Source organism: Meleagris gallopavo, chromosome 8 (assembly GCF_905368555.1).
Source record: "Meleagris gallopavo chromosome 8, MGAL_WU_HG_1.1, whole genome shotgun sequence".
NCBI classification, from domain to species: Eukaryota; Metazoa; Chordata; class Aves; order Galliformes; family Phasianidae; genus Meleagris; species Meleagris gallopavo.
The window spans coordinates 15,281,893-15,307,378 of NC_139411.1; the positions used below are offsets into that span (position 1 = coordinate 15,281,893).

General features: G+C 42.1%; 2 protein-coding genes across 5 annotated transcripts; both read right to left on the reverse strand.

Annotated features, from left to right (window-relative positions):
• Nucleotides 1-1,925: 1,925 nt before the first annotated feature.
• On the reverse strand, nt 1,926-22,205 carry LOC100542902 (neurotrypsin-like). 4 transcript variants are annotated; one of them, XM_010714383.4, is made up of 16 exons: nt 20,494-22,205; nt 16,649-16,868; nt 14,500-14,545; nt 12,452-12,688; nt 11,463-11,586; nt 10,606-10,781; nt 9,929-10,076; nt 9,007-9,185; nt 8,609-8,750; nt 7,747-7,946; nt 6,868-7,009; nt 6,484-6,689; nt 5,862-5,940; nt 5,570-5,692; nt 4,771-5,051; nt 1,926-2,952 (listed from the first exon to the last, which is right to left on the reverse strand). In XM_010714383.4, exons 2-16 carry the CDS (start codon nt 16,718-16,720, stop codon nt 2,642-2,644), a joined length of 2,466 nt encoding a protein of 821 aa, XP_010712685.2. In that variant the 5' UTR covers nt 16,721-16,868; nt 20,494-22,205; the 3' UTR covers nt 1,926-2,641. The 4 variants fall into 4 exon arrangements, with proteins under 4 accessions (XP_010712685.2, XP_010712684.2, XP_010712687.2 ...); XM_010714382.4 differs by lacking the exon at nt 20,494-22,205 and adding an exon at nt 17,032-19,608; XM_010714385.4 differs by lacking the exon at nt 20,494-22,205 and adding an exon at nt 17,032-19,607 and having other exon boundaries at nt 14,500-14,527.
• A 155-nt stretch (nt 22,206-22,360) lies between these two features.
• CHCHD1 (coiled-coil-helix-coiled-coil-helix domain containing 1) lies at nt 22,361-24,763 on the reverse strand. Its single transcript, XM_003207996.3, has 3 exons — nt 24,574-24,763; nt 23,774-23,892; nt 22,361-22,779 (listed from the first exon to the last, which is right to left on the reverse strand). The coding sequence occupies exons 1-3, from the start codon at nt 24,713-24,715 to the stop codon at nt 22,666-22,668; spliced, it is 375 nt and encodes a 124-aa protein (XP_003208044.3). The 5' UTR covers nt 24,716-24,763; the 3' UTR covers nt 22,361-22,665.
• Nucleotides 24,764-25,486: the final 723 nt, after the last annotated feature.

Consider the following 25,486-nt stretch of genomic DNA (forward strand, 5'->3'; position numbering starts at 1 on the left):
CTCCCTTCCTCCTAGCTCATTCAGGACTCACAGAATGTTAACTACAGTGATTCTCACAGCTTTCAAGGTGACAAAATCCAGGGGAAATATTTTGAATTGGAATACAGGAATCATAGAATGCTGTGCCAGATCTATGTCTCACTTATGTTGCATAGCATTTTTTCTAACTCTTGAATGCAATGAGTTAAGTAGGCTTAGGGAAAAAGCCTTCAATCCTTTCTATATTTCTAAGCCTGTTGGGGTTATGAGTATAAGCTAGAAGTTCAAACCAGGTTAAACTAGAGGTGTGACAGCACTGTGTTTGAGCTGATGTAGCATTCAGGCTTGGGGGAGGCTGAAAGTAAAATCTAAATCCCTCCCCATTTCCCAAACAGGTACTGTTACTGCCATTCTGGAATTGAGAGGTCTGTAACATAACTGTCCTCGGTTCTCCTCTCATTTTAATTCCTAAGAGAGAACCAGCAGTCTGCATCTTGTGCCTTAGGGACTCTCTGCCAGGAGTCATGGACAGCACAGGCAGCACAGAGCCAAGCATGGCACTACAAGGACCAAGCCTAGCTCTTCAAACAGAGTTATCAGCACGAGCACACTGCAGACATTCAGCCCTCAAGAAGGGGCACTAACAGATCAGATCTGTCTCAAAGGGCAATTTGCAGGTGTTCTGACATTGCATGTTTCAAAGATTCTTTTAACTCTTCAAAAATAAAGTTTCCATGTATGATTTTCAAAGTCCATTGAAGCACTTGTAAGCCAACTGTACAGTAATCACTGGAGAGGGTAAATTAACTGTTTAGTTTAGCATTCACACACAAAAATCAGTCACCTATGCAGGTCAGCACTTTTAGATTAAGCTACTTTGGAGAAGACAAATTAAAACTTCTGGCAATCACTGCTTGTTTAACTCAAGGCAATTTCTAATACACTATCACTACTTCTCCTATCATATGACATAGCTAATCCACAGGTTGTGCTGTCTTCCATTCTTGCCTTGATAATTCCCAGGTACCAAATAGCTCAGTGCCTCAAGTACACACTTTGCAGTCAGCAGGCTAGTGTGTGACTGAGTGAATCCAAAACATGCACATGTGGCAAAAGTTCCACGTGTCTCAGACTGTATTATTACTCCATGTTTGGATCATTGGTTGTGCACCAAGGCTGCTCATGAACAGACCTGTCTTCTCTCTGGCTTGGCTACACGTAGACAGAACACACCACTGTGAGCTGCACAACTGTTAACGCACTTAGCTCTTCTGCTTTTGTATTTTTCTCCCTACTCAAAAATAATCAATTAACCAAGAAAGTAATTAAGGCCTTGGAGGAGGAAATTACGTCCATTTGTCTGAACGAGAGAAGGAAGAAATTGAAGTGTTCAGTAACGCTTGTATTCTCTCAGTATTATTTCTGTCTAGGTAGAGAAGGTCTGACCCTAAAACAGTAGTAGCTTGATGGCACTGCTTGCAGATCCTAAGTCAAGCCAACCCAATCCACTTCCCCTGAGATGAATGAAAAGAGAAACGTAAAAAGAAGAGAGAAAGTGTTGTCCAAAGGCAGCACATACTCCAGGAATGCAGGAAACTACTTTGCACCTCAAGAAAACTACTCACTCTAGTGTTTGTTTGGTGTCTACACTCCAGAGTATTTCCATGCTTCATGGGAGGACTATGGACACAGAGATATTAAAGGCTAAGATCACAAAGGGCAGTTAATAATGATGATGAATAAAATATCAAGATGAAGTCCCTGCAGCGCTGTTAAACTATGAATCAACATCTGAACACTTAACACTACATTTGGATTTAAAGGAAAGTAACAGTGTCTATTCTAGTCACATTGAAGTCACATTTTTAAGTCATTCACAGTAATCATGAGAGCAAGAAATCTATTGTCTCTTAAAAATGAAGATTTACTCTCACACAAACAATTGATTCCAGGAGACGCTGCTTTATGGAGAAACAAAAAACAAACCACAGAAGAACCACAATTTTGAGAAAGCAGCAATAAAGCCGTAGCATCTGACCAGAAATGTGTGGCACAAGGATTACAGCTGGAGAGACAAGCACCTCCTAGCAGGGACAGATATTTTAGAATCTAATATTCAGAAGAGAAAAGGTTCCCCCTAGAGACATAACAGGGGAAAGAAAAAGGCCAATTGTTAGCCTGCTCCTCAGCTCAGGTCAAATCTTCTCATTTCTGGAATGGAAAAGAGACATGTTATGAAAAAGTATGCCAGAGCTTGGCAGCAATTTCCAAGCATCTCACCTCTCTTTGCAGTGTTTTTCAAGTGTGTGAACATACAAAAACTGGTGAACAGATTTACAGAGACAGGCATATCTTCATTTCTACCATTTCCATGTGTTGGGGCAAAGGAATGAGCATTGATTGCATTACAGGACTCAAACAGTCAGAGCAACACAGGCTAATTTGTCCTACCAGTGTGTATGCTTTGTCTGCTCAGAGATTAAGAACTAAAGTGAGACCAAATAATCAACCATAGCTGTTTTTCTCCCAGTTCTATGTTAAATTATTTTCCCAGTGTCCAAATGACAACATACATTTCCACCAGTCACAGGCCAGAAGCCACAGCCTTCAGCTGCTGCAGGGAGAAGAACAATACATTGAGGTTCCTGGGGCTCAGACATTTTCATTTTAGCTTAGTCACTTTCTTGATCCAGGGTATGTATCTGCTGACCTTTGTGTACACACCAGGGGAATCCTTCCGACCACAACCATAACCCCAGGAAGTGATTCCCAAAATGATCCAGCGTCCATTTGACTTCTGACACATGAGTGGCCCTCCACTGTCACCCTGGCAGCTGTCCACTCGTTTATCTTCAGAGAGGTTCCCAGCACAAATCATGCGGTTCGTGAACTTCTGCCCATAACGGACCTCACAGTCTTCCCGTGGCAGAAGAGGCACCACCCCCTGCAGTAGTGTTCTTGAATAAGATTTTCCTGGAACAGAACAGACCAGCTAAACCAATTCATATACAGAAACAGCAGCAACCTAGAGCAACAGTTCTCTGCACAGAAACAGATACTTGTACATTTCACATCAAGACTGGGGCACAGAATTAGGCCAAACTCAGCATCTCTGAACGACCAGAACTTCAGAGAACTGCAAAACCAGACCACAAAAAAGAGCTGTAACATCAAAGAAGCAGGGAAGAGGTTAGAGAAAGGGGATAGATCAAAGGATGAGTCTTATTCCTGGTTCTGCCAACGAATAACTTGAACTTTGTTCAGCTTATTTCACCTCTTTGAGCCTTCATTTCTTTCTCTATAAGATGACAGTGTTTTCACAAAGGAATAAATGAAGTAACATTTGTGAAATGCTCAATCCTCAGAGAAGTTTTGGAACACATTTCAGAAGCATCTAAATATTATTCAAAGGGAGTTTACTTCATCTTTGGCCAGACTTATCTCTATTTGCTCAAATTTTGGTTACTATAGACTTGATCAGAATTTAAGGTTCATGTGTTAGAGTGCAAACTTCTGGTGCTCAAGGTTTAAAGTAATTTACGGACTTACAGTAAGTTCACAAGGTAGTTGTTAACTCACTGAGAAAGATGGGTTTGGTGTGTGGGAGAGATTCTAGCTGTTAAGTCCCAGTATAACTTAAAGGAATTACTTGACTAAATTACTCCTTGATCCTCTGCAGACACCCCAAAGTGACATGTGCACCTGGTATAACTGACTTCAAAGGCAAATCTGTATTTTCAATCAAACATTTGAGTAACAGCTAGAGAAACAGCTGGAAAGGATGGTTAAGTCCAAAAACAACAGAAAAACTCCTGGGGCTATTTGTGTTTTGGCAGCAAGTCTTTCTGAACATATGGATTTTCTCCACTCACAGCAGCCCAGAAAGGCCTCCTTTCCTTAAGCCCTGCTTTGCATCTATGAACCCCAAATGGGAAAGGACTGCACAACTGGTCACAACATCTTACTTAGAGTTCAAAGCTGTCTCCAGATTAATGCATCCATGTCAGAACTCCACCAAGCCCAGCATTTTAAAACATTGACTTGATAGTGTTTACAATTTAGTCATTAATACTTTCTAGAATATTCCCTCCTCCCTTTAACCTAGAAGTTTTGGAGTAATGTTGTGCAAAACGGCACATCCAGGTTGTCTCAAAGCTTGATCAGAAACCAGTGTCAGAGCCCAGCTGTTCCTGGAACAATATCCAGGGAGATTCATCACAGTGGCCAGATTTCCAAGAAAGGTCACCTATTGTACAGAAAGAGCACTTTGTCCCAGCTCACTACCCAGGCACATGCTCTTTACAAGCAAGATTTATGAGGAAGACTCCTTCCACTGCAAAGCCCTCACTTTACTACTGTGATCTATAAAGAAGGTAGGAGACCATGGAAACATGGGGACCTCCCCGAACAATATACAGATTTTGTGAACCAGCTCTGCACATGTCATTGCCTAAGGGCTCTGCTGTGGGCAAACATGCGTGTAGAAAGGGGAAAGGAGGAGAGAACTGTGATGAGCTGGCATCTTTCCTCTCCCTCACAGCTTCAAAAGATTGCTATGGCAACCAAAACTTCCATCATGGACAGGCTTCAAGACAACCTTAATATCAGAAGAAAACAGTGGCACAAAAATTGCTTAATTTCCTGTTCCTTGACACCATGCACTTGGCACAAATAATAGGAGCATTAAAAACATGGCCTTGAATTGAACAGACATAAAGTAATGGTGCATATAGATTCCTCAGTCCAGATTCTCCCCATCCCTATCTTGCTCCTCAGAGCTTTGTCACTTACCTGTGTCTCCCCAGCCAGAGATGATGCAGGCTTGCCTGTTTATGTCAGACTTCTCTTTCTTATCAGGAAGGCAGATAGGCAGAACGTGACTATTGAAGGAGAGACAATGCCCCTCTCTGCCTCGCATTCGGACCAGGGCAATGTCATTATCATTGCTGCCAGCCCAGTAGTTCCTGTGGAGGACAATCCGCTCCACAGGCAGCTCTCTCTCAAACTCATCCTTCACACCTGTGTGGTAGTCACCTACCCGCAGCAGGTAGCGCCGCACATCAACACCAAACCTAGAGAAAAAGACATGCAATACCTTGATATTTCTACTAACAGAGAATTAGACTTATGCAAGTCTCAACTGCTTTGAGATTCAAACATGTCCTCACAAACTTATAAAGAAGTGCCAGCTACAGGACTGTGGGATCTCTTCCCACAGATGTGATAATGCCAGCTGTTACAGTCACTATTTACCATGCACAATACTTCTTTCTATAAAAAGGGCTACAACAGTTGTAACGGGTTCATGGCTTTCTCTTTTCACATTTCCTTAAAGTACTGGGAGATTATTCTATGATTAATAGCAAAATGATGGTTCCCTTTAAGGTGTAAAACCTCAAAGTTAAGAGGGCAGGTATAAGCAGTAAGGGATAAAGCAATGGGGATAAAGTCATCCCCATAAGTGCTCCAAAATCACACACATCATAACTGAAGGTCTTGATTTAGAAGCTTTGTTCATGTGTTTCATTCTGTTGGGAGAGCAACCTCTTTGTCTTTGAGAATCCCTTAGAGCTCCCACTTACAAACACACCTTTTGAAGCAGTGGGCTGCAGTCACTACCCAGCAACTGCTGATCAGTGTTGCCCCACAGAGCAGACGGGTATCTCTCTGGAAACCCTTCAACCGTAGCGAGGCCTGCCATGGCCAACCACCTCTGAAGAAGAAACAGAAGAACAGTAAGCATCACATACACGGGAGTTGTTGCTTTTCCCGTTCACTCTGCCCTATCTGAGCTCAGCTGACAAGCATTCTCCCTTAGATAGACCATTGGTTCAAATGAAGTTAGGAAAGCTGGAACCTGTTCTGGCTTTCTCAGCAATTACCTGAGAGACTTGTTTCCACCTATGATCCTTTTCTTGCGACGGTGAAGCAGGCGCATGCCACAAACACTGGACTCTGGACCTGCATAGTAAAGTTAGCACAGTTGGATAGATACCTTCAGCTTAAGTATCAACAACTGCTGTCACAGAGCCAAGATATCACTCCTGTCCCCCGAGGGCATTAATCCTCCTGGTAGTTGACTGCATTGCGTTGTGCAAAGGAATTTATATAAGGTTTGTTCCCAATGGTTTCCTCAGTTTTAGCGGAGGTGCTTACCTCCAGAATCTGTAGTGCTATGGCAAGAACTGGACCTCTACAGCTATTTCCTCAGTGCTCCAAAGCCTAAAGTTTGCTTATAGTTACTGCTCTAAGGAAGAGTATAATGATATGACTCAAGGGAAGTTCTGCAGGCTCAAAGACCTGACATAGTTAGAGCTCCTCCGACTAGTCTAGACTAGAAGAGACAGTGAAAACAAAGGAAGAGTAACCAGGAGCTGCAAGAGAGAACATGCTTATTTTGTAATTAAAGTTTCAACCAAAAAAGATAAAAGCTACAGTGAAAAAGCATGCAGAAATCCTAAACCTTGAGCCCCAGATTTCTGTTTAGAAGAAAGGGCAGGTCACCTGTTCTCCTGATATCTTGGACCTTCTCTTCCACATAGTCACAAATCACACCAGCATCTTCACTGTGCCAGCAACTGTGAATCCCAGTGTCAGGCCTGACACATTGCCCCAGGGCATGCTCTGTGCCTCTGCACTCTATACTGTCCAGATGGATGGGCCCTTGGCCTTCACCAAAATAAGCCATCGCCCTGGCTTTTGCTGCACCACTGCAATGAGAAAGAGAATGGCTAGTGTGCATTAAGCAAGAGGCAGGTGAAACTGATGCACCAGCATGTTTTAAAGAGAAATTACAAGGGAAATGAATCTCCCAGAAACAGGTTCAGAAAGAAGTATTCCTCCTGAGAGCAATTTGTATTTGTAAGACGCATGTACCAGTTATCTTACCTGAACCCCAGTTGCCTGCAAACTACTGTAGCATCTCTGTCTGTCCAGCCATCATCACAGATGCTGCCCCACTGTCCATTCAGGAATACTTCAACCCGTCCCTCCTTGGTGCTTTCTCCATCCACCAGCCGCAAAGGAGGTCCTACAAGAAAAAACACAGGGGTTGCTGCAAGCAAAAATACCGAAGAGCATGAGCTGCCCAGAACTTAGTTTTTATAGGAAAAACTGAGGAGATGAGGAGGAGACGAGAAAGAGAAGAGTGGTGATCTATTTGACAGCCATGTCCCTCATTTCACTTCCTTGCAAAATTGGTGAATATTAATTTATTAAATACACACTGGAAATCATTAAACCATATTTCTGAAAGCTAAGTAAAGAGGAGAACAAGAGCAGAAAGAAAGTTATTAACTGCTGATCCAAGAGCGGACAAGCTTAAACATGCCTTGGAAATAAATCCATTAAATTATAATAACTATTACATTATTCTAGGCAAGAGAAGTGTTCCACATCCAGGAAAAACAACAACAAAAAATTGGATGGTGTATATTTGAATTAAAAAAAAAAAAAAAAAAAGGATGACAAATTGGAAAGTTTCCTGCAATAGAGAAAACAGTACCAGGCCTCATATAAACAAAGAGACCATCAACATAGTTCTCTTCAATCTCCATCTCTCTGCAGCTCTGGCTGTACATCTTGAAGAACCACAGCCCTATGGCTCTGCCCCAAAACAGGCAGGGCTTATTCCTATGAATCCTTCTCAAAAAGCAGTTCTAATTGAGGCCGCACAGGGAAAGATCCCACATCTGCCAAAGTTTTCAAAGTACCAGACCAGAAAGCGATGTTTTCCCTCTGTCCGGAGCAAGACACAAGTTAAGTTACCCAGGCTGCCAGTGACTGTGTTGCTCTCCGGGGAACAGTGGACTCCCACGTCCTCAGCATGTGAGCAGTCGTGCTGCCCCCAGTTGCTATGGGGACAGTCCAGGAGAGAGAGCTCTGTGCCCACACAAGCCACATCATCCAGCAAGATAAAGCCTTGGCCAGCAGCGTAGTCCGCTTCAGAGGCCAGGGTAGCAGGCCCACTAGAGGAAAGAAACAGAACGTAACATCAAAGTCATTGTAACTTACTAATCCCACAGAGGGTCCCAAACTCAAACCAAAAGGAAAACTCACCTGGAGACATCTGCTGTGGCACTGGTGGTCTCTCTACTTAGCTACTCAGTGATACATTGGACAGCAGGCAATCAGCTTGCACACCTCACCAACTTCAGCTTTCATTAAGAAATCCCTACCACTACTCTTTTTTGTCCTAATGGTCTTCCTTCAAGTACCAAAGCAGGTGATATAGTTTAGCAGCAGTGCAGATAGCTGATACCGTTTAGCAGGTGATAAAGCTTAGCTGACAGAGCAGACAGGGTGGTTGTGCTGAGCTGATACAGCTAGAAATTTAATAAATAATAAGAAAAAATTCTAACTTTGTTGAGGGATTCATTAAGACAGTATTAAGCCTGTTATTTACTTTCAAAACAGGTCAAAGCAAGAAATAATTAAGATAGATACATATATTTATTTTTTCCTGGGAAAGGATGTGGACATCTATTATTCTTTCCTGAACGAAACTGCATAATGGTAATAACAAAGACAGTACTGAAGAAAGTAATGTCCAGCCCATACTGGTAAAGGGACATAGAATCTAAACCTTGAAATTAGGAAGTACAGATACTACAAATACTCTCAGTCCTACCTGAAGCCCAGCTGCCTGCAGACCACCTGGGCACTGAGATCTGTCCAGCCATCATCACATACTGTGCCCCAGTCTCCATTGTAATAAACTTCTACCCTGCCTTCGCTGGGGCTGCGACCACCAGTCAGCCTTACAGTGCCCTCTGCAAGGGGTAGGAGAAGGAAAGATCAGCACTCAGAAAGGAAGAAGATAAACAGCCTAAGCCCCACTGCTGAAGACTCTCTACAGCCCATGACAGGAAGAAACCAAAGACAGTTACCTAAGGATACTCAAAAAACAAACATAACTCAGCCTTTCCATACCTCAGCATTTCCACCTTGTCTGGCTCTGATTCATTTCCACCTACGTAATACAGGAGCAAGGCTGCATCTGACCGACACAGAACTGCAAGTATGTACCTGTGAAAGGGTTACAGGAGACGCCAGCATCTTCAATATGGTCACAGTTTTGTTGTCCCCAGTCACTCTTCTTGCATTGGTCAAGTGAGAGTTCATTGCCTGAGCATTCCACTTCATCTAGCAGGATGGGACCAGATCCCTGACCATAGTGAGCCCATGACAAGGCTTTTGGGTTCCCACTGCAAGAGATACATGAAAATTCAGTAAAGAAGGTCACAGTCTGGTGCTCTTGGATTCTGTGTTTCCCAGAGTCTCTCCTAGTCCTTCCATAGCTAATCTGTATTTCTTACACAGTGGCATTGTCAACTGTTAACCAATATATCTCACTGGAAAGTTCTTTAATTCTTTAATACGATTTGAGGACAATGATGTTTCAATCTCAGTGAAAGGCAAAACTCCCAAAGTAGGAAGGATCTCGAACCTGACTCAGCTATTTTGAGCAATTATGCAGATTTGATTTAGCATACAATAGTTCCTTGCATTAATTGCCGGATAGCATAGAGAATGAGGTGCTCTCTTGCTTTCCCTGAACGAAGAGGATAAAGACAGCCAGTGAAACTGAAGGTGTTTGAATTCAAACAAATAAATGACTGCAATTCACCTGTGGAAGTCACCACAAGTTAGCACTGCAGCCATGAATACATGCATTACAAACATATAAAAATAATGAACAGGCATAAACACAAACAAACGTTGGATAGGGTTATACCAACTCTTCTTTATACAGCATAAACCCATAAAACTGACTTACTTAACTAAGTACAAAATCCCACAATAGGATATTAAGTCTAGAATTATCTTCCCCAAGATTTTCTTACCCTTCCATAGAAAGGAATGGTGCTATATGGTGAAGATAGATGCTCTCTCATTCTTTATTCAGACTACTTCTATTACTACTCCATGTGAACAGTACGGAAAGTACCTGAGTCCCAGCTGCCTACAAACTACTTCAGCATCACGGTCATCCCATTGGTCATCACAGATGGTACCCCACTTGCCATCGTGGTAAACCTCCACCCGTCCTTCAAAGCTCTCCTTTCCCCCAACTAAACGCAATGGAGCACCTACACCTGTGTTTCAAAAAAGGAAAAAAGAATAAAACAGAGCAAGATAGAAACAAAGCACATCTAGCAGTTAAGGACACAGAGCTATTCACCAGCCAGAGCCACTTCTGGGACTCTCTTGTTTCATTCTACCATTTCCTCCCCTCCAAACCCTCTAGAAACATCAATGACTGCAAGCCACAGCAGGAGGTGCCACTAGTCCAGGGATGGCTCTTTAACTGGCTACTACAATGACCAGGACTTTGCTGCCTGTAAACAAAAACCTGTTTTGAATGAAAAGGGATGTGGTCATAAACAACAGCCATCTTTCAGTGATTTTAGAAGTATGCTCACTGAGTACTTGGGATTGGGAAAAAATACATTATTTTCCACTGGAAGGAAAGTAATCACCATCAAGCAGATGGAAGAAGAATATACTCCAATGATTTACTCTCCACAGCATCATGATCTCAGATTTAATATCTTATCAGCAACGCTAGATTCCAAGTAAATCAGGCAAAAGAAAAAGGGAGTGAACTTCCCTTTAGAAATTTACCTTCTGGAGGGACACATGTTACCATGGCGCTTCCCTGGTTACAAGTTCCTGACACAGCTTCCTGATAGCCACACTGCAAGAGGGTTTTCTCATCGCCATGGCAGTTTGCTGACTGCAGGTGCAGGGGAATAGGCCACAGTCCAGGACGATTCTTCTTTCCAGCTGTGCCAATCTCACTGGTGTGGAGAATGCAACAGAATGATGAAACTGTTGTACTGCTTAACTCACACTTGTTTTCCAGCCCAATTGTGCATTTCACGTCTTGTGAGCCCAATTAATTGTGAGAGCTTAAAGGAGTAGCCATTTCCAGTCTAAGCAAGCAAGCACGTAGTATTTTCTCCCCATGTAATACATTCTATCTTCCCTGCAGCAGAGTTGATCTGGTCAGAAATGGTACCCTCATTGGAGAGTGATAAACAAACCCATCAACAGACTGTAACATGGTCAGCACATCTAAATGTCTGAATCAAATTCTTCCTTCTCTATGGACCTAATCTCTTTTTCTTTGGAAGACTGAAGGTTCAAATAAGAGATCCCCTAAGAGGGTTCATAGTTGCAACATTTTCTAAAAGATCAGTACAGTAATACTAAAATGATAATATTAAAAATTGAATCACTCAACACAGCCTTGAACATCAAGCTTTAGAAAATACTGTTCCTGCAAATGCTGACTGGGGTTAGGCATAGCCATGGAAAGAAAACAGGTGCGAAGAACCCTAGCAAGTGGGAAATCAGCTTACAGAACAAACTCCACTCCCACAGCCTACATATTACTCCAGAAGGACAGTAATTAATGAGGCTGTTCTCTCAAAGAACCTATGAACACGTAACACTTCAAGCCATACTGAGATTCCCACCTGAGACCTAGCTGCCTGCAGACAACACTAGCATCCCAGTCAGTCCAGAGGTCAGCACAGATGGTACCCCAGAGTCCACCAAAATACAGCTCCACACTGCTGTCTTCAGCCAACCGCACAGCACCTTCCGGAAAAAAAAAAAAAAGACATTTCAGATCAGCAAGTCTTGGACTTTTGAGTGTAGCTGAGCTGAATTGGACCCAACTCCTCACATCCTGTTTCATGGTGCTTTCACTGGCTTGCATGAAGTAGTGTAAGGGTGTGTGTGGCAGACACACAGCACATCTATGCTTGTTGTATGCTTCACTTTAATGAAGCTATCATTGAACTTTGAAGCACTTTGAACAGTACTTACACTGTTGAAGGAAGATATTTGTCTTATTTATTATCCATTCTGCAAAATGCAGTTAAAGTCAGCAGATGAGGACAAACAGAAAAGCATTGCACAAATCAGTGCACTGAGAGCTTCCTTGCATGCCTCAAAATAAGCAGCAGTCCTTGTGTTGGCACTGCAAGGAATCCTAAAGGAAGCTTAGGACCCAGTTTGCAACAGAAGATTTACAAATCTAATCACAGAAGATTTTTCCGTATTTGAGCTCCTACAATTACATGAGGAGAGTTCTGATACGAAGACTTAAGGAGTTGGAGTGGGTTGTTTTCCACATAACTTAAACTGCTTTCAAAATTACCTAAGTTAACAAAAAAAAAAAAAAAAAAAAAAAGAGAATTCTCCTTGTATGAGAATAAAAGCATCTACAAAAGACATGGCTATAGCAACTTAAATTGACCCCCTAGTACATACAGACGTTTTTCTCCCACACAGGCTAGCTTTTAGTCCTAATTCTTTAGACAAACTGGGACATTTACTGCACTGTACTTCTTTTACCGATTGTCCTAACTGCTACTTACAGGTCTGTGCAGCATCACTTCTGGCCTTAACCCCTTAAGACAGAGTAGCCCAGGCTCTGGCAGATAGGAAACAGTCTTACCTTGGTTACAGTCACAGTTAGCCCAGCTGATGGCCCCTGATGCAAGCCGGAAGAAGCACCATGGTGTAGTTCCCCCATCTGGGTTTCTGCAGTGATTGTGGTTCCCCAAGCCACGGTCTGGGTACTGCTGGACATAATCAGGGAACTCTGCCCAGTTCAGGCACTCTGCTCCAGCCTCAGTGACAGCCAAAGAGCCATTGTAGTACCCAAGAGGTCCGATGCCACACCCACTGGATGCTGGACACAGAAGAAAAGCTGTTAGCTATACTTCAGGCATCACACACGGAGGATCAGACAACATCAGACGTATGAGCTCATCTCCTGAACCACCTTTTATGTCTACGGTCTTGAGGCTCTTCTTGAGCCCCCATCTGGAATACTGCATCCAGTTCTGGTACCCCCAGCACAAGAAAGACAATGAGTGGGTCCAGAGGAAGGCCACAAAGATGATCAGAAGGCTGGAGCACTTCCCCTGTAGGGACAAGCTGAGAGTTGGGGCTCTTCAGCCTGGAGAAAAGAAGGCACGGGGGGACCTGATAGCAGCCTTCCAGTACTTGAAGGAGGCCTACAGGAAATCTGGAAGGGACTTTTCACAAGGGCATGTAGCGATAGGACAAGGGGAAATGGCTTTAAACTGGAAGAGGGTAGATTTAGACTAGATATTGGGAAGAAATTCTTTACTGTGATGGTGGTGAGATCCTGGAACATGTTGCCCAGAGAGGTTGTAGATGCCCCTCTTTGGAGGTACTCAAGGCCAGACTGGATGGGGCTTTGAGCAACTTTGTCTAGAAGGAGATGTCCCTGCCTATAGTAGGGTGGTTGGAACTCGATGGTCTTGAAAGTCCTTTCCAACCCAAACCATTCTATGATTCTATGATTATTTTCAGAGCAACTTAAGGGAAAAAAAATGTTCTGAAGATAATGAATTGCTTGGATCTTTAAAATGTGTTAATTTGACTCAAACGCAAACAATTTGAACTGGTTCTCATTGCCAGTAATTTCAATAGACATATGCCCTTACTCTGGCTTGCTGTTGAGGCTGGCACAGACTTTTCCCCTTTTCTACCTCCTTTGGTATCTGAATATGATGCTCTTAAATTTGATTCTAAGATCTTCAAAAGATTAATTGCCTGTCTTAATTGATTGAGATAGAGAAGAGTTGAAAATTGGGTGTAATTCCATTGTGTAAATCAGGAAGATGGAAAATGGCATTGTCATTCACTGTACGTATGCCTTTATACACATTAGTGTATCACCTCACCTGTCTGAACTTTCCTTTCCTTAGGAAAGGCAACCAGTTTCAAGATAGAGCATAGATGCCAGTGTTCCAGGCCAGTGTCTATATAAAAATCTCATGTAAAGAAATCCCAATGTTTAATTCAATATTGTCTTAATAGAGAAAAAAAAAAAAAAACACCCATCCTCTCCAGTCATGACTCTGAAATAAGAAATAGGGAAACTAGAACAAGATTCTGTGTGAGGGTGTGCTTTTTAAGAATGTATAAAACAGGTAGACTAAAAATAAAATAAAATAAAATAAAAGGATAACAGTTATAGCTCAAAAAAAAAAAATCAGAAAAATTCTTCTGCTATAAAGACATGTATGACAAACAGCAGAGACAAATGACAGCTGAAGGTTGAAGGTTAGCTACAATGTACAAAAGCGACAAGCAATTACAATTAGGTCAGTTAGATGCCTGGAAAACACACTGTGCTCTCTGGATTACCTGGGAGCTTAAGAGGGGAGAACACAAGAATTCAGTACTTACTAGGTGGAGTGAGCATGAGAAAAAAGACTAGGGCAGAAATAGAGATGAAAGAAAAAGAAGATGGGGGAGGAACAGAGTGCAAGAGTATTAGACATGATGAAGAGAAAGCAGTTTGGCCATGTTGGTGAAGGAGATAAACATTGAGGCATACAGGATAAAAGAAATGATGGAAAGAAGGGAAGAAAGCCAGACAGCATGGTTCATTGTACCTGTGGTCTCAGATCACCACTGCAGGAAAAAATCTGCCTGATGGCTGAATTAATAACTTCTTGTTCTTACCTGCACTCTGCAAATGGTTTTGGCTGGGCTGGGATCCCAGGAGAGCCTGGGAAAAGAAACAGAGCAAAAGCAGAGATGATTATCCAATGAAATAAACACGGGCATGTCCTGAAAGCAGCTTGGTCTTTTGCTGCTTTAGGCAAACACACCCTGGTAACCAGCCTCTTCCCTGCTCTCTCCATTGCTCTTCTTCAAATCCAATCACAGCTCTGCCCACTAACAATAAAATGAATAATTGCTGGCCTGCAGAGATTTACCCTTGATCTAAGCACATAACAGGGCTCTGCTTGTTCTTTTCAAGGCTTCAACCCCAATGCTCTCAGCAAATAAAATCTGACTCCAGAGTGAGATCTCTATGGAAAGAAAAGTTGGAAAAAAAATCACTGTTATTAGTAAGGAAAAATAATGAATAACTACTCACTCCCCATACATGCAAAGAATAAGCAATCCATGACCACAGGAGCAAACACAGCTATCTGATGGGATGATGCCCCTAGGGTTCCGTGTTAAGATAGTAATAAACATCCATGTACCAAGTGGAAAACAACTGAAGAAGAAAAGCTAGCATGGCTTTTTGAGGATTTTGTTTTTAAATATATGAGAGTACAAGACCTCATATGAGACTATTATCCAAATCATATTAAGTAACTAAGAACAAAGAATATGAAATAAAGCCCTCATTCTAGCATCCTGTCCATCCCCAAAATTACATTTCCTCTTGCAGGCAGTGTTTTTGGTGGTTATAACTTGACTGCTGGTTGAGAGATAGGGATCTCCACTTCAACACATTGCATGATATACAGGCAGGTGCAAGACCTTCACAGACCCAGAGTAGAAAGAAGAAACTGTACATGCTTCTGCTAGCTTCATGTAGTTTGTTTCATTTCTAAATACAGCCAGATATATATGAACAAAGAGTTTTAATTCACAGAGCAGAGGTGTGCAAATTAAGAGAATTAGCTACAGAAATGGTCCTGTTTTTCTTCAAAATGCACTAAATTTTGCTTCTCTCAGCCTCAGCTCTTCCTGAAAGACTTTCAGAATTAAACTGAACCCACTTCTGGAATAAGCAGGGATAGTCCCCATAGATACCAGACAAGAACGACACCCATTCATGGCTGATTTAATTTACAGATGAAACTTATATATAATGGTCAGCAAGTGTTCAAAGCTATGGCCAAGCTTCATCATCATCCTCTGAAAGTCAGAATATGATGTTGCATATTGAAGATGAATTCCTGAACATGGTTCAGAAAGAGCAAATCAGAGCTGAGGTGCAAATGCACAAGAGGAAACATAGATAAAACAGCAACTAACTGACAAACCCTCTTCAGCCAAAAATCCATCTGTGCATGTAAACAGCTGTTCTGTAAACCAACAACGCTGAAGGACTCACGTGAGGATCTCAAAGCACTTTGCAAAGAGAGGAAAGTGAGCTTAGTGACACTTTTGTGACTGCCCAAGATAATACACGGGACAGATGAGTCACAACCCAAATCCCCTAAATACTATGTTCTAGTGTGCACTTACACACACTTGTGAGTTAACATGAGATAGAGGGATGGGTTGCTATAATAACTGGCTGTATAAGAGACTGAGCATACTCTTCTTGGAGACTGACCATAAGTGACAGAACTCCAGTCCAAGTAATATGCTTCTCTTCTAATGAAAAACTAGTTGCTGCCAGTTCCTGTAGCAGTTTCCAAAACCCCCCAACAGTCACCATCAAAACCACAAAATTTTAGTGCAACTGTCCATGCTGCAGTCACTGCCCCAGCTCTATGGTCTATAAATGGCATCTGCCCACAACAGCAATAGGGATCACCAGTCCATTGGTGAAGAAAAGAAACAAAGGATCTCTCATGCCAGGGTCACTGCAGTGCTTCAGTAACGTGGGGAACCTGAGCCAAAGCATCTGCAAGCCCTTGTACATCCTGCTTTGTTTCCATTTATGAATTTCATATGCACAATGAAATAAATCCCTCCCCAAGCCCCCAAGCCTTCCCAGAGACCACAGCTGCCTAGATACTTCAGAAAACATTCGGTAAGAACACAATCCACTCACAATGAGGATATTAAAAATATATATATATATATAAAAATGTAGGTGACTTTTTACAAATAGATAGAAGAATATTAATTTTCTTACCTCCCTGCATCTGAGACATGGTAACAGACTCAAGAGCTCTACTAACAGCCTAAGTACTCTGGCGATCTTCATCCTTCCTGTACGAAGTGGGCAGCAGCTTCAAGCTTCACAGTCTCATTTTGCTGCTGGGCTCAGGTGCTGCCTCTTCTCACTCTCCAGCTCAGTTTCCCGGAGAGCTGGGTGCTTGCCACTTTGAGGGAGAGGGATGCCTCTTTCATTTCTGCATAGGGAAAAGGATGAAAGGGATCAAAGTTCCCAACAGCATCTTATAATCTCACTCTCTCCATCCCCTCCCCACCTCTTCTCCTTGATTCTTCTTCTCTTCAGAAAGGGAAAAAGAAGGGGATAGAAAGGAGACCATGTCCCCAGAATTTCTCTATCACCTTTAAAACCAGCAGGAGGCAAGCGCAGACGGGCAGGGCGCAGCCCTCAGCCTGCTCCCGCACCTCCGCTGTCCCCTCCCTTTTGCTCGCTGTCCCAGCCTCTCTCTTGGCTCTAGGTACGCATTTCTCCTGACCGCCAGCATCCGCCTCCCCACCACCGACCGCCCGGCAGCCCGGCCAGCCGCTCTCTCCTCTCCTGAAATTCCTGCTTTTCACAGCTGACTCTTCCTTCTCTCTCCTTAAGCACAAAAGATGTAGCAGTAAAAAGGATCTGGGGCTTCCTTCTGCAACAGCTCCAGCAGCAAAACTGAAAAAGGAAACGGCTTGTGCACGCACGCTCGCCAGAGATTATACTTGTTGGAAGGAATCTGGACTTTATCCTCCCACCGCTGCCTCCTTGATTAGCTGCTTGCAGCTTCCTGAGGTCAGACTCTCCTTAGATTTGAACTCAGGTAAATGGGGCCTAGAAAACTACGTTAAGGAGCTTCCAGATTTCCTAAGGAAAAATCAGCTCTCAGAGGAGCGTTCCCACTTCTCAGCCCTGCATCTCGCTATCCAGGGTATTGCCTCTTTACCCGTCAAGTGCTTCTTTGACCTTGGGGCTGTAACATTTTCACTTGACTGGCTAGGGCAATTTCCAGAGTTGAATTATTATTGTATTGCTATCAATTGATCCGAAAGCGTTTTGGAGGGCTGTTTGTTTGTTTGTTTGTTTTTAAGCTAGTTCATTTTGAACTTACTGCTCCTTTACAAAAAATACAACAAAAATTTTAAACATTATTAATCAAACCTAAGGAGGAGACTTGGTCAATTTGAAATTGTTTAATTTTGAAAATTTCTCACATTTCCTATACTGCTCTGAAGCTCAGTCTAATGGGCATTTACTACATTTATATTCTGATTATGGAGGGATTAACCCTTAGCATTCTGCAGCATGAATTACGGTCACCTTAAGAAATGAGCTCATTTCTGGCCGAGCTTGCTGAGAAGCATTTTCAAAGAGACTTTCAGCATAAAAACAAGAAGCAGGCTGATACAAATCCATTGGCTTGACAAAAAGCCTTTTTTTCCTTTCTCACTTATTGCCCATTAGTCACTTCACATGACAGCTTTGTGTTGCCTCATCTTTAGTCAGTCATCGAATGCAATGAAATTCCACTACATCTGGATCCTTTACAGGAGTCACTAAGTGGTAGGAGGGAGTGGTTCGAGTGGATTCATACCACACTGCATTCTGGACATGATGGATTTGGCCAAGAATTACACTCAGTTAATTAGAAGCAAATCTCCTATATCCCTGTAGCACAGGAGGCAGATGATCAGGCCAGGCAGACATGGAAATAGCTTAGAAGCTACAGCATTCTCTAACTCTCAGGTGGCACAGGCAAAAAGGAGTAAAACAAAAAGCAAAGATGGAAATGTGTTGGAATTTTCTAATCAGTTACTCCAGTGAAAACATAAGGAAAGAATGTACTGGAAACAATAACAGAAAAACCACTAGCATTCAGAGGACTCTAACCCTGACCGAGGACTAGAGATGTTGTTGATGCCCCTTCCTAGCTCCCAAGATGCTCACCTACTCAACTCTTTAGGACTAGAGAAGAACAGCTCAATTCAACCTCTATCTGACATGTACTAATAGGGTTCATAGCCTCTAGCAAAAGTCTGTACTGGATTTCTCTCACAGTAGCTTCCCTCTCTTAACTCAAGGCTTTCCTAGGTATTTTAAAATGATTTACTGAAAAGGAAAACACAGACCAGAGCATCAAAAGCAACAGAAGCCCAAGTTTGGGATTCAGCTTCCCGATGGAAGCCAAGATGTATTTGCAACAGTCTTTGTTGTCTTTGCAACAGTCTCCTCTGTGGCAAGTCTGCAATTACTTCCTATTTGCTAAGACCTCCCTCTGGTTTTCTGGCACATGGAAGGACATCTCCCTGAGAGACAGACATTCAAAAAGAGCTTCTCATACTACACTCCTCTCTTCTTCCTTACCCATTTACTCATATTCTGCTGCAATTCAAAGATCAAGAGTTGCCTACACCAAAGGATTTTTGCTACTTAGTTATTCTGGCAACAGTCCCTCTTGGACTGTCCTGGCTTAAACAACTTTCAAGATACCACAAGCTAAATTAGCCTTGTCTGTGTGTTTCAGATTGACTAAGAAGGAAATTGCACCAATGTAACTACAGCACTTGAAACATGTTTTAAGTTACCTCTAGATACAGGTCACATTTAGAACATTCCTGCGTGTACTTATTCTTATCATTATGAAACAACTGTAATTATCCAGGTCCACTATTTAACACATATCACTTCATCACTCTGATATAAATGTAGTTGTACAATAATAACAGTCTACAATTCCCAACAGAGTCTCTCTGTCCTATTTTTTTCCAGATTATTCTGTATAGACACTTCCAAACCAAAAGTATGGCCTTCTAAAATAAGTTTGCTTCTCAGGAATTAAACTTACTACTCCTGAACTAGCAGGACTACTATTCTTTTAAACAAAATAAACAAACAAAAAAACAGTTGTCAGTTGCCATGTCTTCCCATTAAAAGGTATATCTCCATCTCTCTAGGCTAAGAAGCAAGGAAGTAATTCTGCTTGTCACATTCAGAACAAGAACAGGTCCAAGTCAGTGCCAACACTGACTTGGAGCCAAGAACTAGACCTTACTGTTTTTGCTATTCTCATAGCTCTGTTTCCTCAGCAGAGAATGCAGGACAATGCATTAGCTGTCAGGTTCTGATCTTTTAACTATAAGACCTTCAGAAGGGGTGGTCCTTTGCTTTCTCATGTGACCATTACAATCTGTGTTTAGGGTGGTTCTTTTTGGGCCAGGAGTTGGACTTCATGATCCTTATGGGTCCTGTCCAATTCAGCATATTCTGTGATTCTATGTTCACCTAAAGTCACCTAAACACAGATGCTACAGGCCATCCTTTGGTTCATGTACCTACTGAATGCTTGTTGGTAGCCTGTACAGATTGCTAATCTTGATCAGCTTTGTTTGCAGACTACTAACAAAAGCACAGTAAATCTATTTCAAATACTTAACTAACTTAATTGCAGATTGGAAAAATGTTTACAAATACTAAAAGAACAACTCTTACTCTGTCCCTCTAGGGACATCAAGTATGCAGACGTTGAAGGTTATCTACCAGGGAAACTAACAGATGGCCCATTTCCAAGAGGAGTATTAGGGAGCAAAGGGATGCTAAAAAATTTGGGACAATCACAGTGGTTTTGCAAATCTAAATAAACAAAGAAAAATAAAGTCAATAAAGCTCCCTCTGGGAGCCTAGAAGCCACACGGGCTAAAAAGAAGCAAAGAGTGGTATTAAACCATCTTTTTTAACCTCTTTTAATGTTAGTCAAAATGACTAACCTCATGGATGAAATGTAAGTTATCTGTTTGTATCTAAGTATTCGTTAATAACGTCTGAGAATTTCCTACCCTTAGGTAGATACACCGAGGTCTGAAGTTCAGGAAAATGGAGAAAAATCAGTGCTTCCTCCATAAAAGGTCTTCAGTGAAAGCCTAAGAAGAAAGGTAGTTAACAGCAATCACACACAGTACTGGTAAAATACTCAAGCTATAAGGTGCATGAATAAGATCAAGGAATTCCAGCAGATTTGTTTAAATCCTGTAAATCCTGCTTAGGAGAGTAGAACATCTAGTCCGCTTTGTGTAATTCTTTCCCCATCGTGCAATCACATACAGATCTCTGCAGCAATGTTCTTATACAGTGGGTTCAACACCAGGAGCAACAGAACCCAGCCTTCTTTTCTGCCCCAATAGTACCGTGGAGTTGTACAAGCCCTGAACTCACAAAGGACGTTGCCATGTATATATGAGCAACGAATGGAATGGCCCCCCAGTATAAATTGCATCATGGAACACGACATAAGCTTAACGTGAGAGGAAACTGCAGCAACTCAAATTGCCAAGGACAATCAGTACTCGGAGGCCTTTTTGGTTACAGCATGGGATTCTCAACCAAAAGTGCTGCTAGAGTACTTCTAAAAGAAATACTGTAAAACATGAGTATATCAGAAAAATATTCTCTTTCCTCCGTTCCACCTCCAAACAAATACACTCCTTAAAATTATCAGGAAAAACAATAACTGAACTCAGGAAGCTCTCTATGAAGTAGTTAAGATCCAAGAATAAAGCTGCCTACGTTCATGAGAACTGAGAAGAATTTCAAAAGTAAAAATATAACAAAGTTGTTATTCTCTTGCAATCTTTTACACAATGACAGTCCTTCACACTCCAGAATGATACATTTAGCACAGCCAGCTCCTAGCTTAAGAGCTGCAAAGCTATATTTGATACAGTGATTTTAATACAAAGAAAACTCATCAATACAAGAGAATGTAGAATTCATTCAGTTCCTTACTCCCAGCTTAGATCACCTCTTTCAGAAATAAAGAATAAGCAAAGATGCCCTCAGAGGCATCTTTTGGATTGGAACGTTACATACAGAAGCGTGTTCCCAAACTCAGGTGTAAACAGAATATTCTTACTCATCCCAGCTCTTCTGAAGGACTCCTTATGCCACAATAGCAACAACAGAATAAGTTACCTTGTGGGGTAACTCATCAATGAGCATTTAAATAAACTATATAGTCATACACAGTCACAATCTGCGAGTACCACTCTTTATCTTGATCTTTGCTTTTTCTTTATGCTCCAAAGACTTAGTGACATATATGTTTATACTGTTAGTTCTCTGTGGCACTGCATTTTTCTTGCTATGTATTTTAATCAGTTAGGTATCAGTTCTAAAACAGGAACCTACCTGCAGTTCAGTGGTACTCTAGTGAAAGTTAACAAATCAAAACTAACAGTTAATTACACAGTTTCAGTACCAGCACTTGCTTGAACTTTCTTCCTTTTTTTTGTTTGTTTGTTTAACTGAAACAATGGAACATTCTGCTGTAGAATCTGATTCACCCATGCCAAACAACAATCTTGCATCATTTTATCGTTATACAGGCAACCTAATTATCTGCCATGACACCACACTTTTCTCACCTGCAAACCAAGGGGTCTAAAATCCTTACCAATGCATTGTGTATTATCAAAGTATTTTGCTGGAAATTTCTTCCTCATTCCACAGCCTTCTTGCACAGGAACAAGAATTTTAAAAATGTCAAGAGGAACCAAATTGTGTACACATACATGCAGAAGTACGAGTCATTAAATTATTATCAGTTTTAAGTTGGCTCAGTGTCTGGTCTGAACACTTATTGACAGCAGCTTGTAAATTAAGCAGGAAGATTATAAACCAAAGAAAAGTCACCGTTAGCTTAGAAAATAGGTTTACACAATTCCTAGAAGATTTTATTTCACATTGAGTACATTACTCCACACAGTGGCTGGTTGGACAACTCACTGCAAAAATCCTAAGAGCAGAAGATCCAAGAACCTCATGAACAAACTCAGCCGACAATCACGATGGAATTTTTTTTTCCACTCTGGACATAAAACATGAAGTCGAGATCCACCCAGCAGTGTTGACAGACATCACTTGACATTAAACATTCATTAAACCCTTTTTTCATTTATTTTCCAAAAACGCCAACTTTAACTGCTTGTCCATAGTCCCTTTAGCAAAGCACATCACACATAACGTGTAATATTAGGAAACCTCCTCAGCAGCCTGTTCACTGTGCTTGAAGGCATGTTTCCCTTGTGTGACAGAGTGTACTCGTCCTTTTTTTCCTTGCGCTCCTTCTGAAACAGAAAAAGAAAACTAAGAATATTACCTGTTTATTTGCTGAATTGGTTCTGTAAAGACTAATAATAATTCTACTGAAATGCTTATTTGAAAAGAATGCTTCAAGCAACATTCATAATAACAGTTGGCTAAATAGTCACAAGGCTTCTAAGAACTGCATTAGGCTTCTTTAAATGGTGAAATTAATGAGACAGATGTGAGGATGATCTCTCCATATTTTCACTTAGCAATATTATAAGCCTTTAAATCAATACAATATACATTTGTTTTGTTTTTATGTTCTATTTTTTAATTTGCTTTCATTGTAATCTACCAAATAAAGTGTGGACAGTTTCTCATTTATGCTGTCAAATGCAACAGTAAAAAGACACTTTATTAAATGACAATACTATTACTAAAAAAAGATTGAAAATCTGCCAACAGTTCAAGGACAAGTTTAGTACATGTACCTACCTTTAGATAGTTTTTGAAACTGACTTCATTTCAAACTTATTGCATTAGGTGAAAACTCAATATGGCTTTAGTAAATAAATCACAGCTTTATGTCATAGCTCTAAATTGTACTCTCCTTCATTCAGACCTTTCATGGCGTATGGAGATGAGCAGTGTCTACTGCTGCTTCACGAGTGCTGAAACTTTAGATTAAAAACTGGAGCAAATTAAAAGAAATGGCCTAGGTTAGAATTGAACTAACAGCAACAGAGCTCTACTTTTAGAATGTGAACACCAAAAGGACTAAACGTGATTACTGGTTCAGGTCTACTTATAACATACAAGATATCTGGTCCCTTCCCACATTTCTTTCCTTTACTAAAATTCTAAATACTAACAGAAGGGACTGTGTACCTGATGTACATCACCCTGAATTTCTCAAAGCACAAATCAAATTGTTCACAGAACACTGTTATGTTGTCACACAAAAAATGACTGAAGGTTTCTCCGCCTTCCCTACTACTGGACTTTAAGAACACAAAAAGAGATTTTTATTACTTCTGCCCTTGCCACGCAGTCATAGAACGTCCGGATCTCCTCAGCACAAGCTTTATCATTGAAGTCATTCTGTTTCCAGCAGGCCATCATTACTGACATCTCTGTAAGACAGGTCGCCTCTAGAAGAGAAAGACACAACTATAAAAGCTCAAGTATCTGAGATTTCATGCCAACAGCCTCCACAGCATATAGAGTTCCCAACAGAATTTTAAGATGGAGTAGAGGCATGTGAGAAGGAACAACACTGCTTGAATTAGAGAAAATTCCTCCTACCAGAAGGCTTTGCCCCATCAGAGTCATCTCGTTGTTACATTTTGATATAGCATTGACCTTAAGAATTTACACAAAGATTAGATTTAGGGCTGGAGTACGGGAAAATGCGCTTTTTAGAAGAACTCATACAATGTACTAATTACACGGCACAAATTAGGTCCCCTTGTCTGCTGGGATGCCTTTGGTCTCGTTCCACGTGCAAAGGGGCTGCTAACCAATTAACGCAGACGTTTTCTTTCACTTTGCTTTTTGTTTTTTCCTCCTCATTTTCCATGTACTCAGCAAACACCTCCTTGTTGTATAGCAAAATTCAGGAGCTCCCCAGATCTCCGTTCAGAACACAAGGTTCTTCTCAGCACGAACTTGTCCTTGCCGTCACCTCCACGACCGCTCCGCAACGGGAGGCCCCAGGGGGCGACGCGGCAGCTCTGAGGGGCGAGGCGGGAAAGCCCACCGCCGGGGCTCTACCTCACGGAGCCTCGGGACGCTGCCACCCCCCGACTGACGGCCCGGCGCCGATAACTCACCTCCCGCCAGCTCTCGGCGGTTAGCCACCTTGTTGGCCAGCACCAGCGGCCGGGTGGGGCGGACGGCCGGCGGCCGCTTCCTCTGCCGCCACTGCCCGGAGACCCATCGGCCCACCCAGGCCGGGTACTGGGGTGCCGCCATGCTCTTTGCGACAGGCCGTACGGCGAGCCGGCCCGGGAGCCGCTCACGTGACCCGCCCGCGAGCACGCGCAGGGCTGCGGCACGGCAGCGCCCAGCGGGAGCGCGCCGCCCTACAGCTGGCCAGCTGAGCTGCAACCTCGGCCTCGGAACACCATTCTGCATTCCGGTCTGTGAAACTTAATATTTCACACAAATACCCGAGCAGTCTTTGACCTACTCAAGGAGATGGAGACACTGGGCTTCTCATTATCCTGGTTTAAACGGAACCACACCAACACCAGAAAGTTCTCTGCGCCATTAAAAGATTTTGCTGCAGCTGTAGATATATATATATATACACATACATATATATACACACACACACATATATATCTATGTATATATTGAATATATTCTGGCTTATCTGACCATAATTGTGTTATTTTTAAGCTAATATTTTCTTATAGTCCAATTTAAAAATAGGAGAAAACACACTCAAGTAAATAAAATCTTTCTCTCGGTCCTTTTTAGGAAAAATAAAACTCCATCTCCTTCGACTCAGTCTGACTGGCAGTTCTGAAGCAGTTCGCTAAGGGGTGTTTCTCTGCTCCCATGCTTTTCGGTGAGACAGAAAGCAGCCATCTCCCTAGCTCGTGTGTCAAAGAACTACAGGCAGATGCCTCCGAATGTGCCTGGGGGCTCAACAGCCCAACACTGCAGTTCAACCCGCACAGGTGACACTGCAGAACAGCAGTCCCTGCGAGGTTCAGTTGCTCGTGTTTTTGCCTCTCC

Coding starts and splice junctions, on each gene's coding strand:
- CHCHD1 (XM_003207996.3), bottom strand. CDS start 24,715: ATGGCGGCACCCCAGTACCCGGCCTGGGTGGGCCGATGGGTCTCCGGG. Junction 23,893..24,573: donor CCGCCGAGAGCTGGCGGGAG/GTGAGTTATCGG, acceptor TTTCTCTTCTAG/AGGCGACCTGTCTTACAGAG. Junction 22,780..23,773: donor ACTGCGTGGCAAGGGCAGAA/GTAATAAAAATC, acceptor TTTCTGTTTCAG/AAGGAGCGCAAGGAAAAAAA.
- LOC100542902 (XM_010714383.4), bottom strand. CDS start 16,720: ATGAAGATCGCCAGAGTACTTAGGCTGTTAGTAGAGCTCTTGAGTCTG. Junction 9,186..9,928: donor TGTAGGCAGCTGGGACTCAG/GTACTTTCCGTA, acceptor TATCTCTTGCAG/TGGGAACCCAAAAGCCTTGT. Junction 8,751..9,006: donor CTCCTGTAACCCTTTCACAG/GTACATACTTGC, acceptor TACCCCTTGCAG/AGGGCACTGTAAGGCTGACT.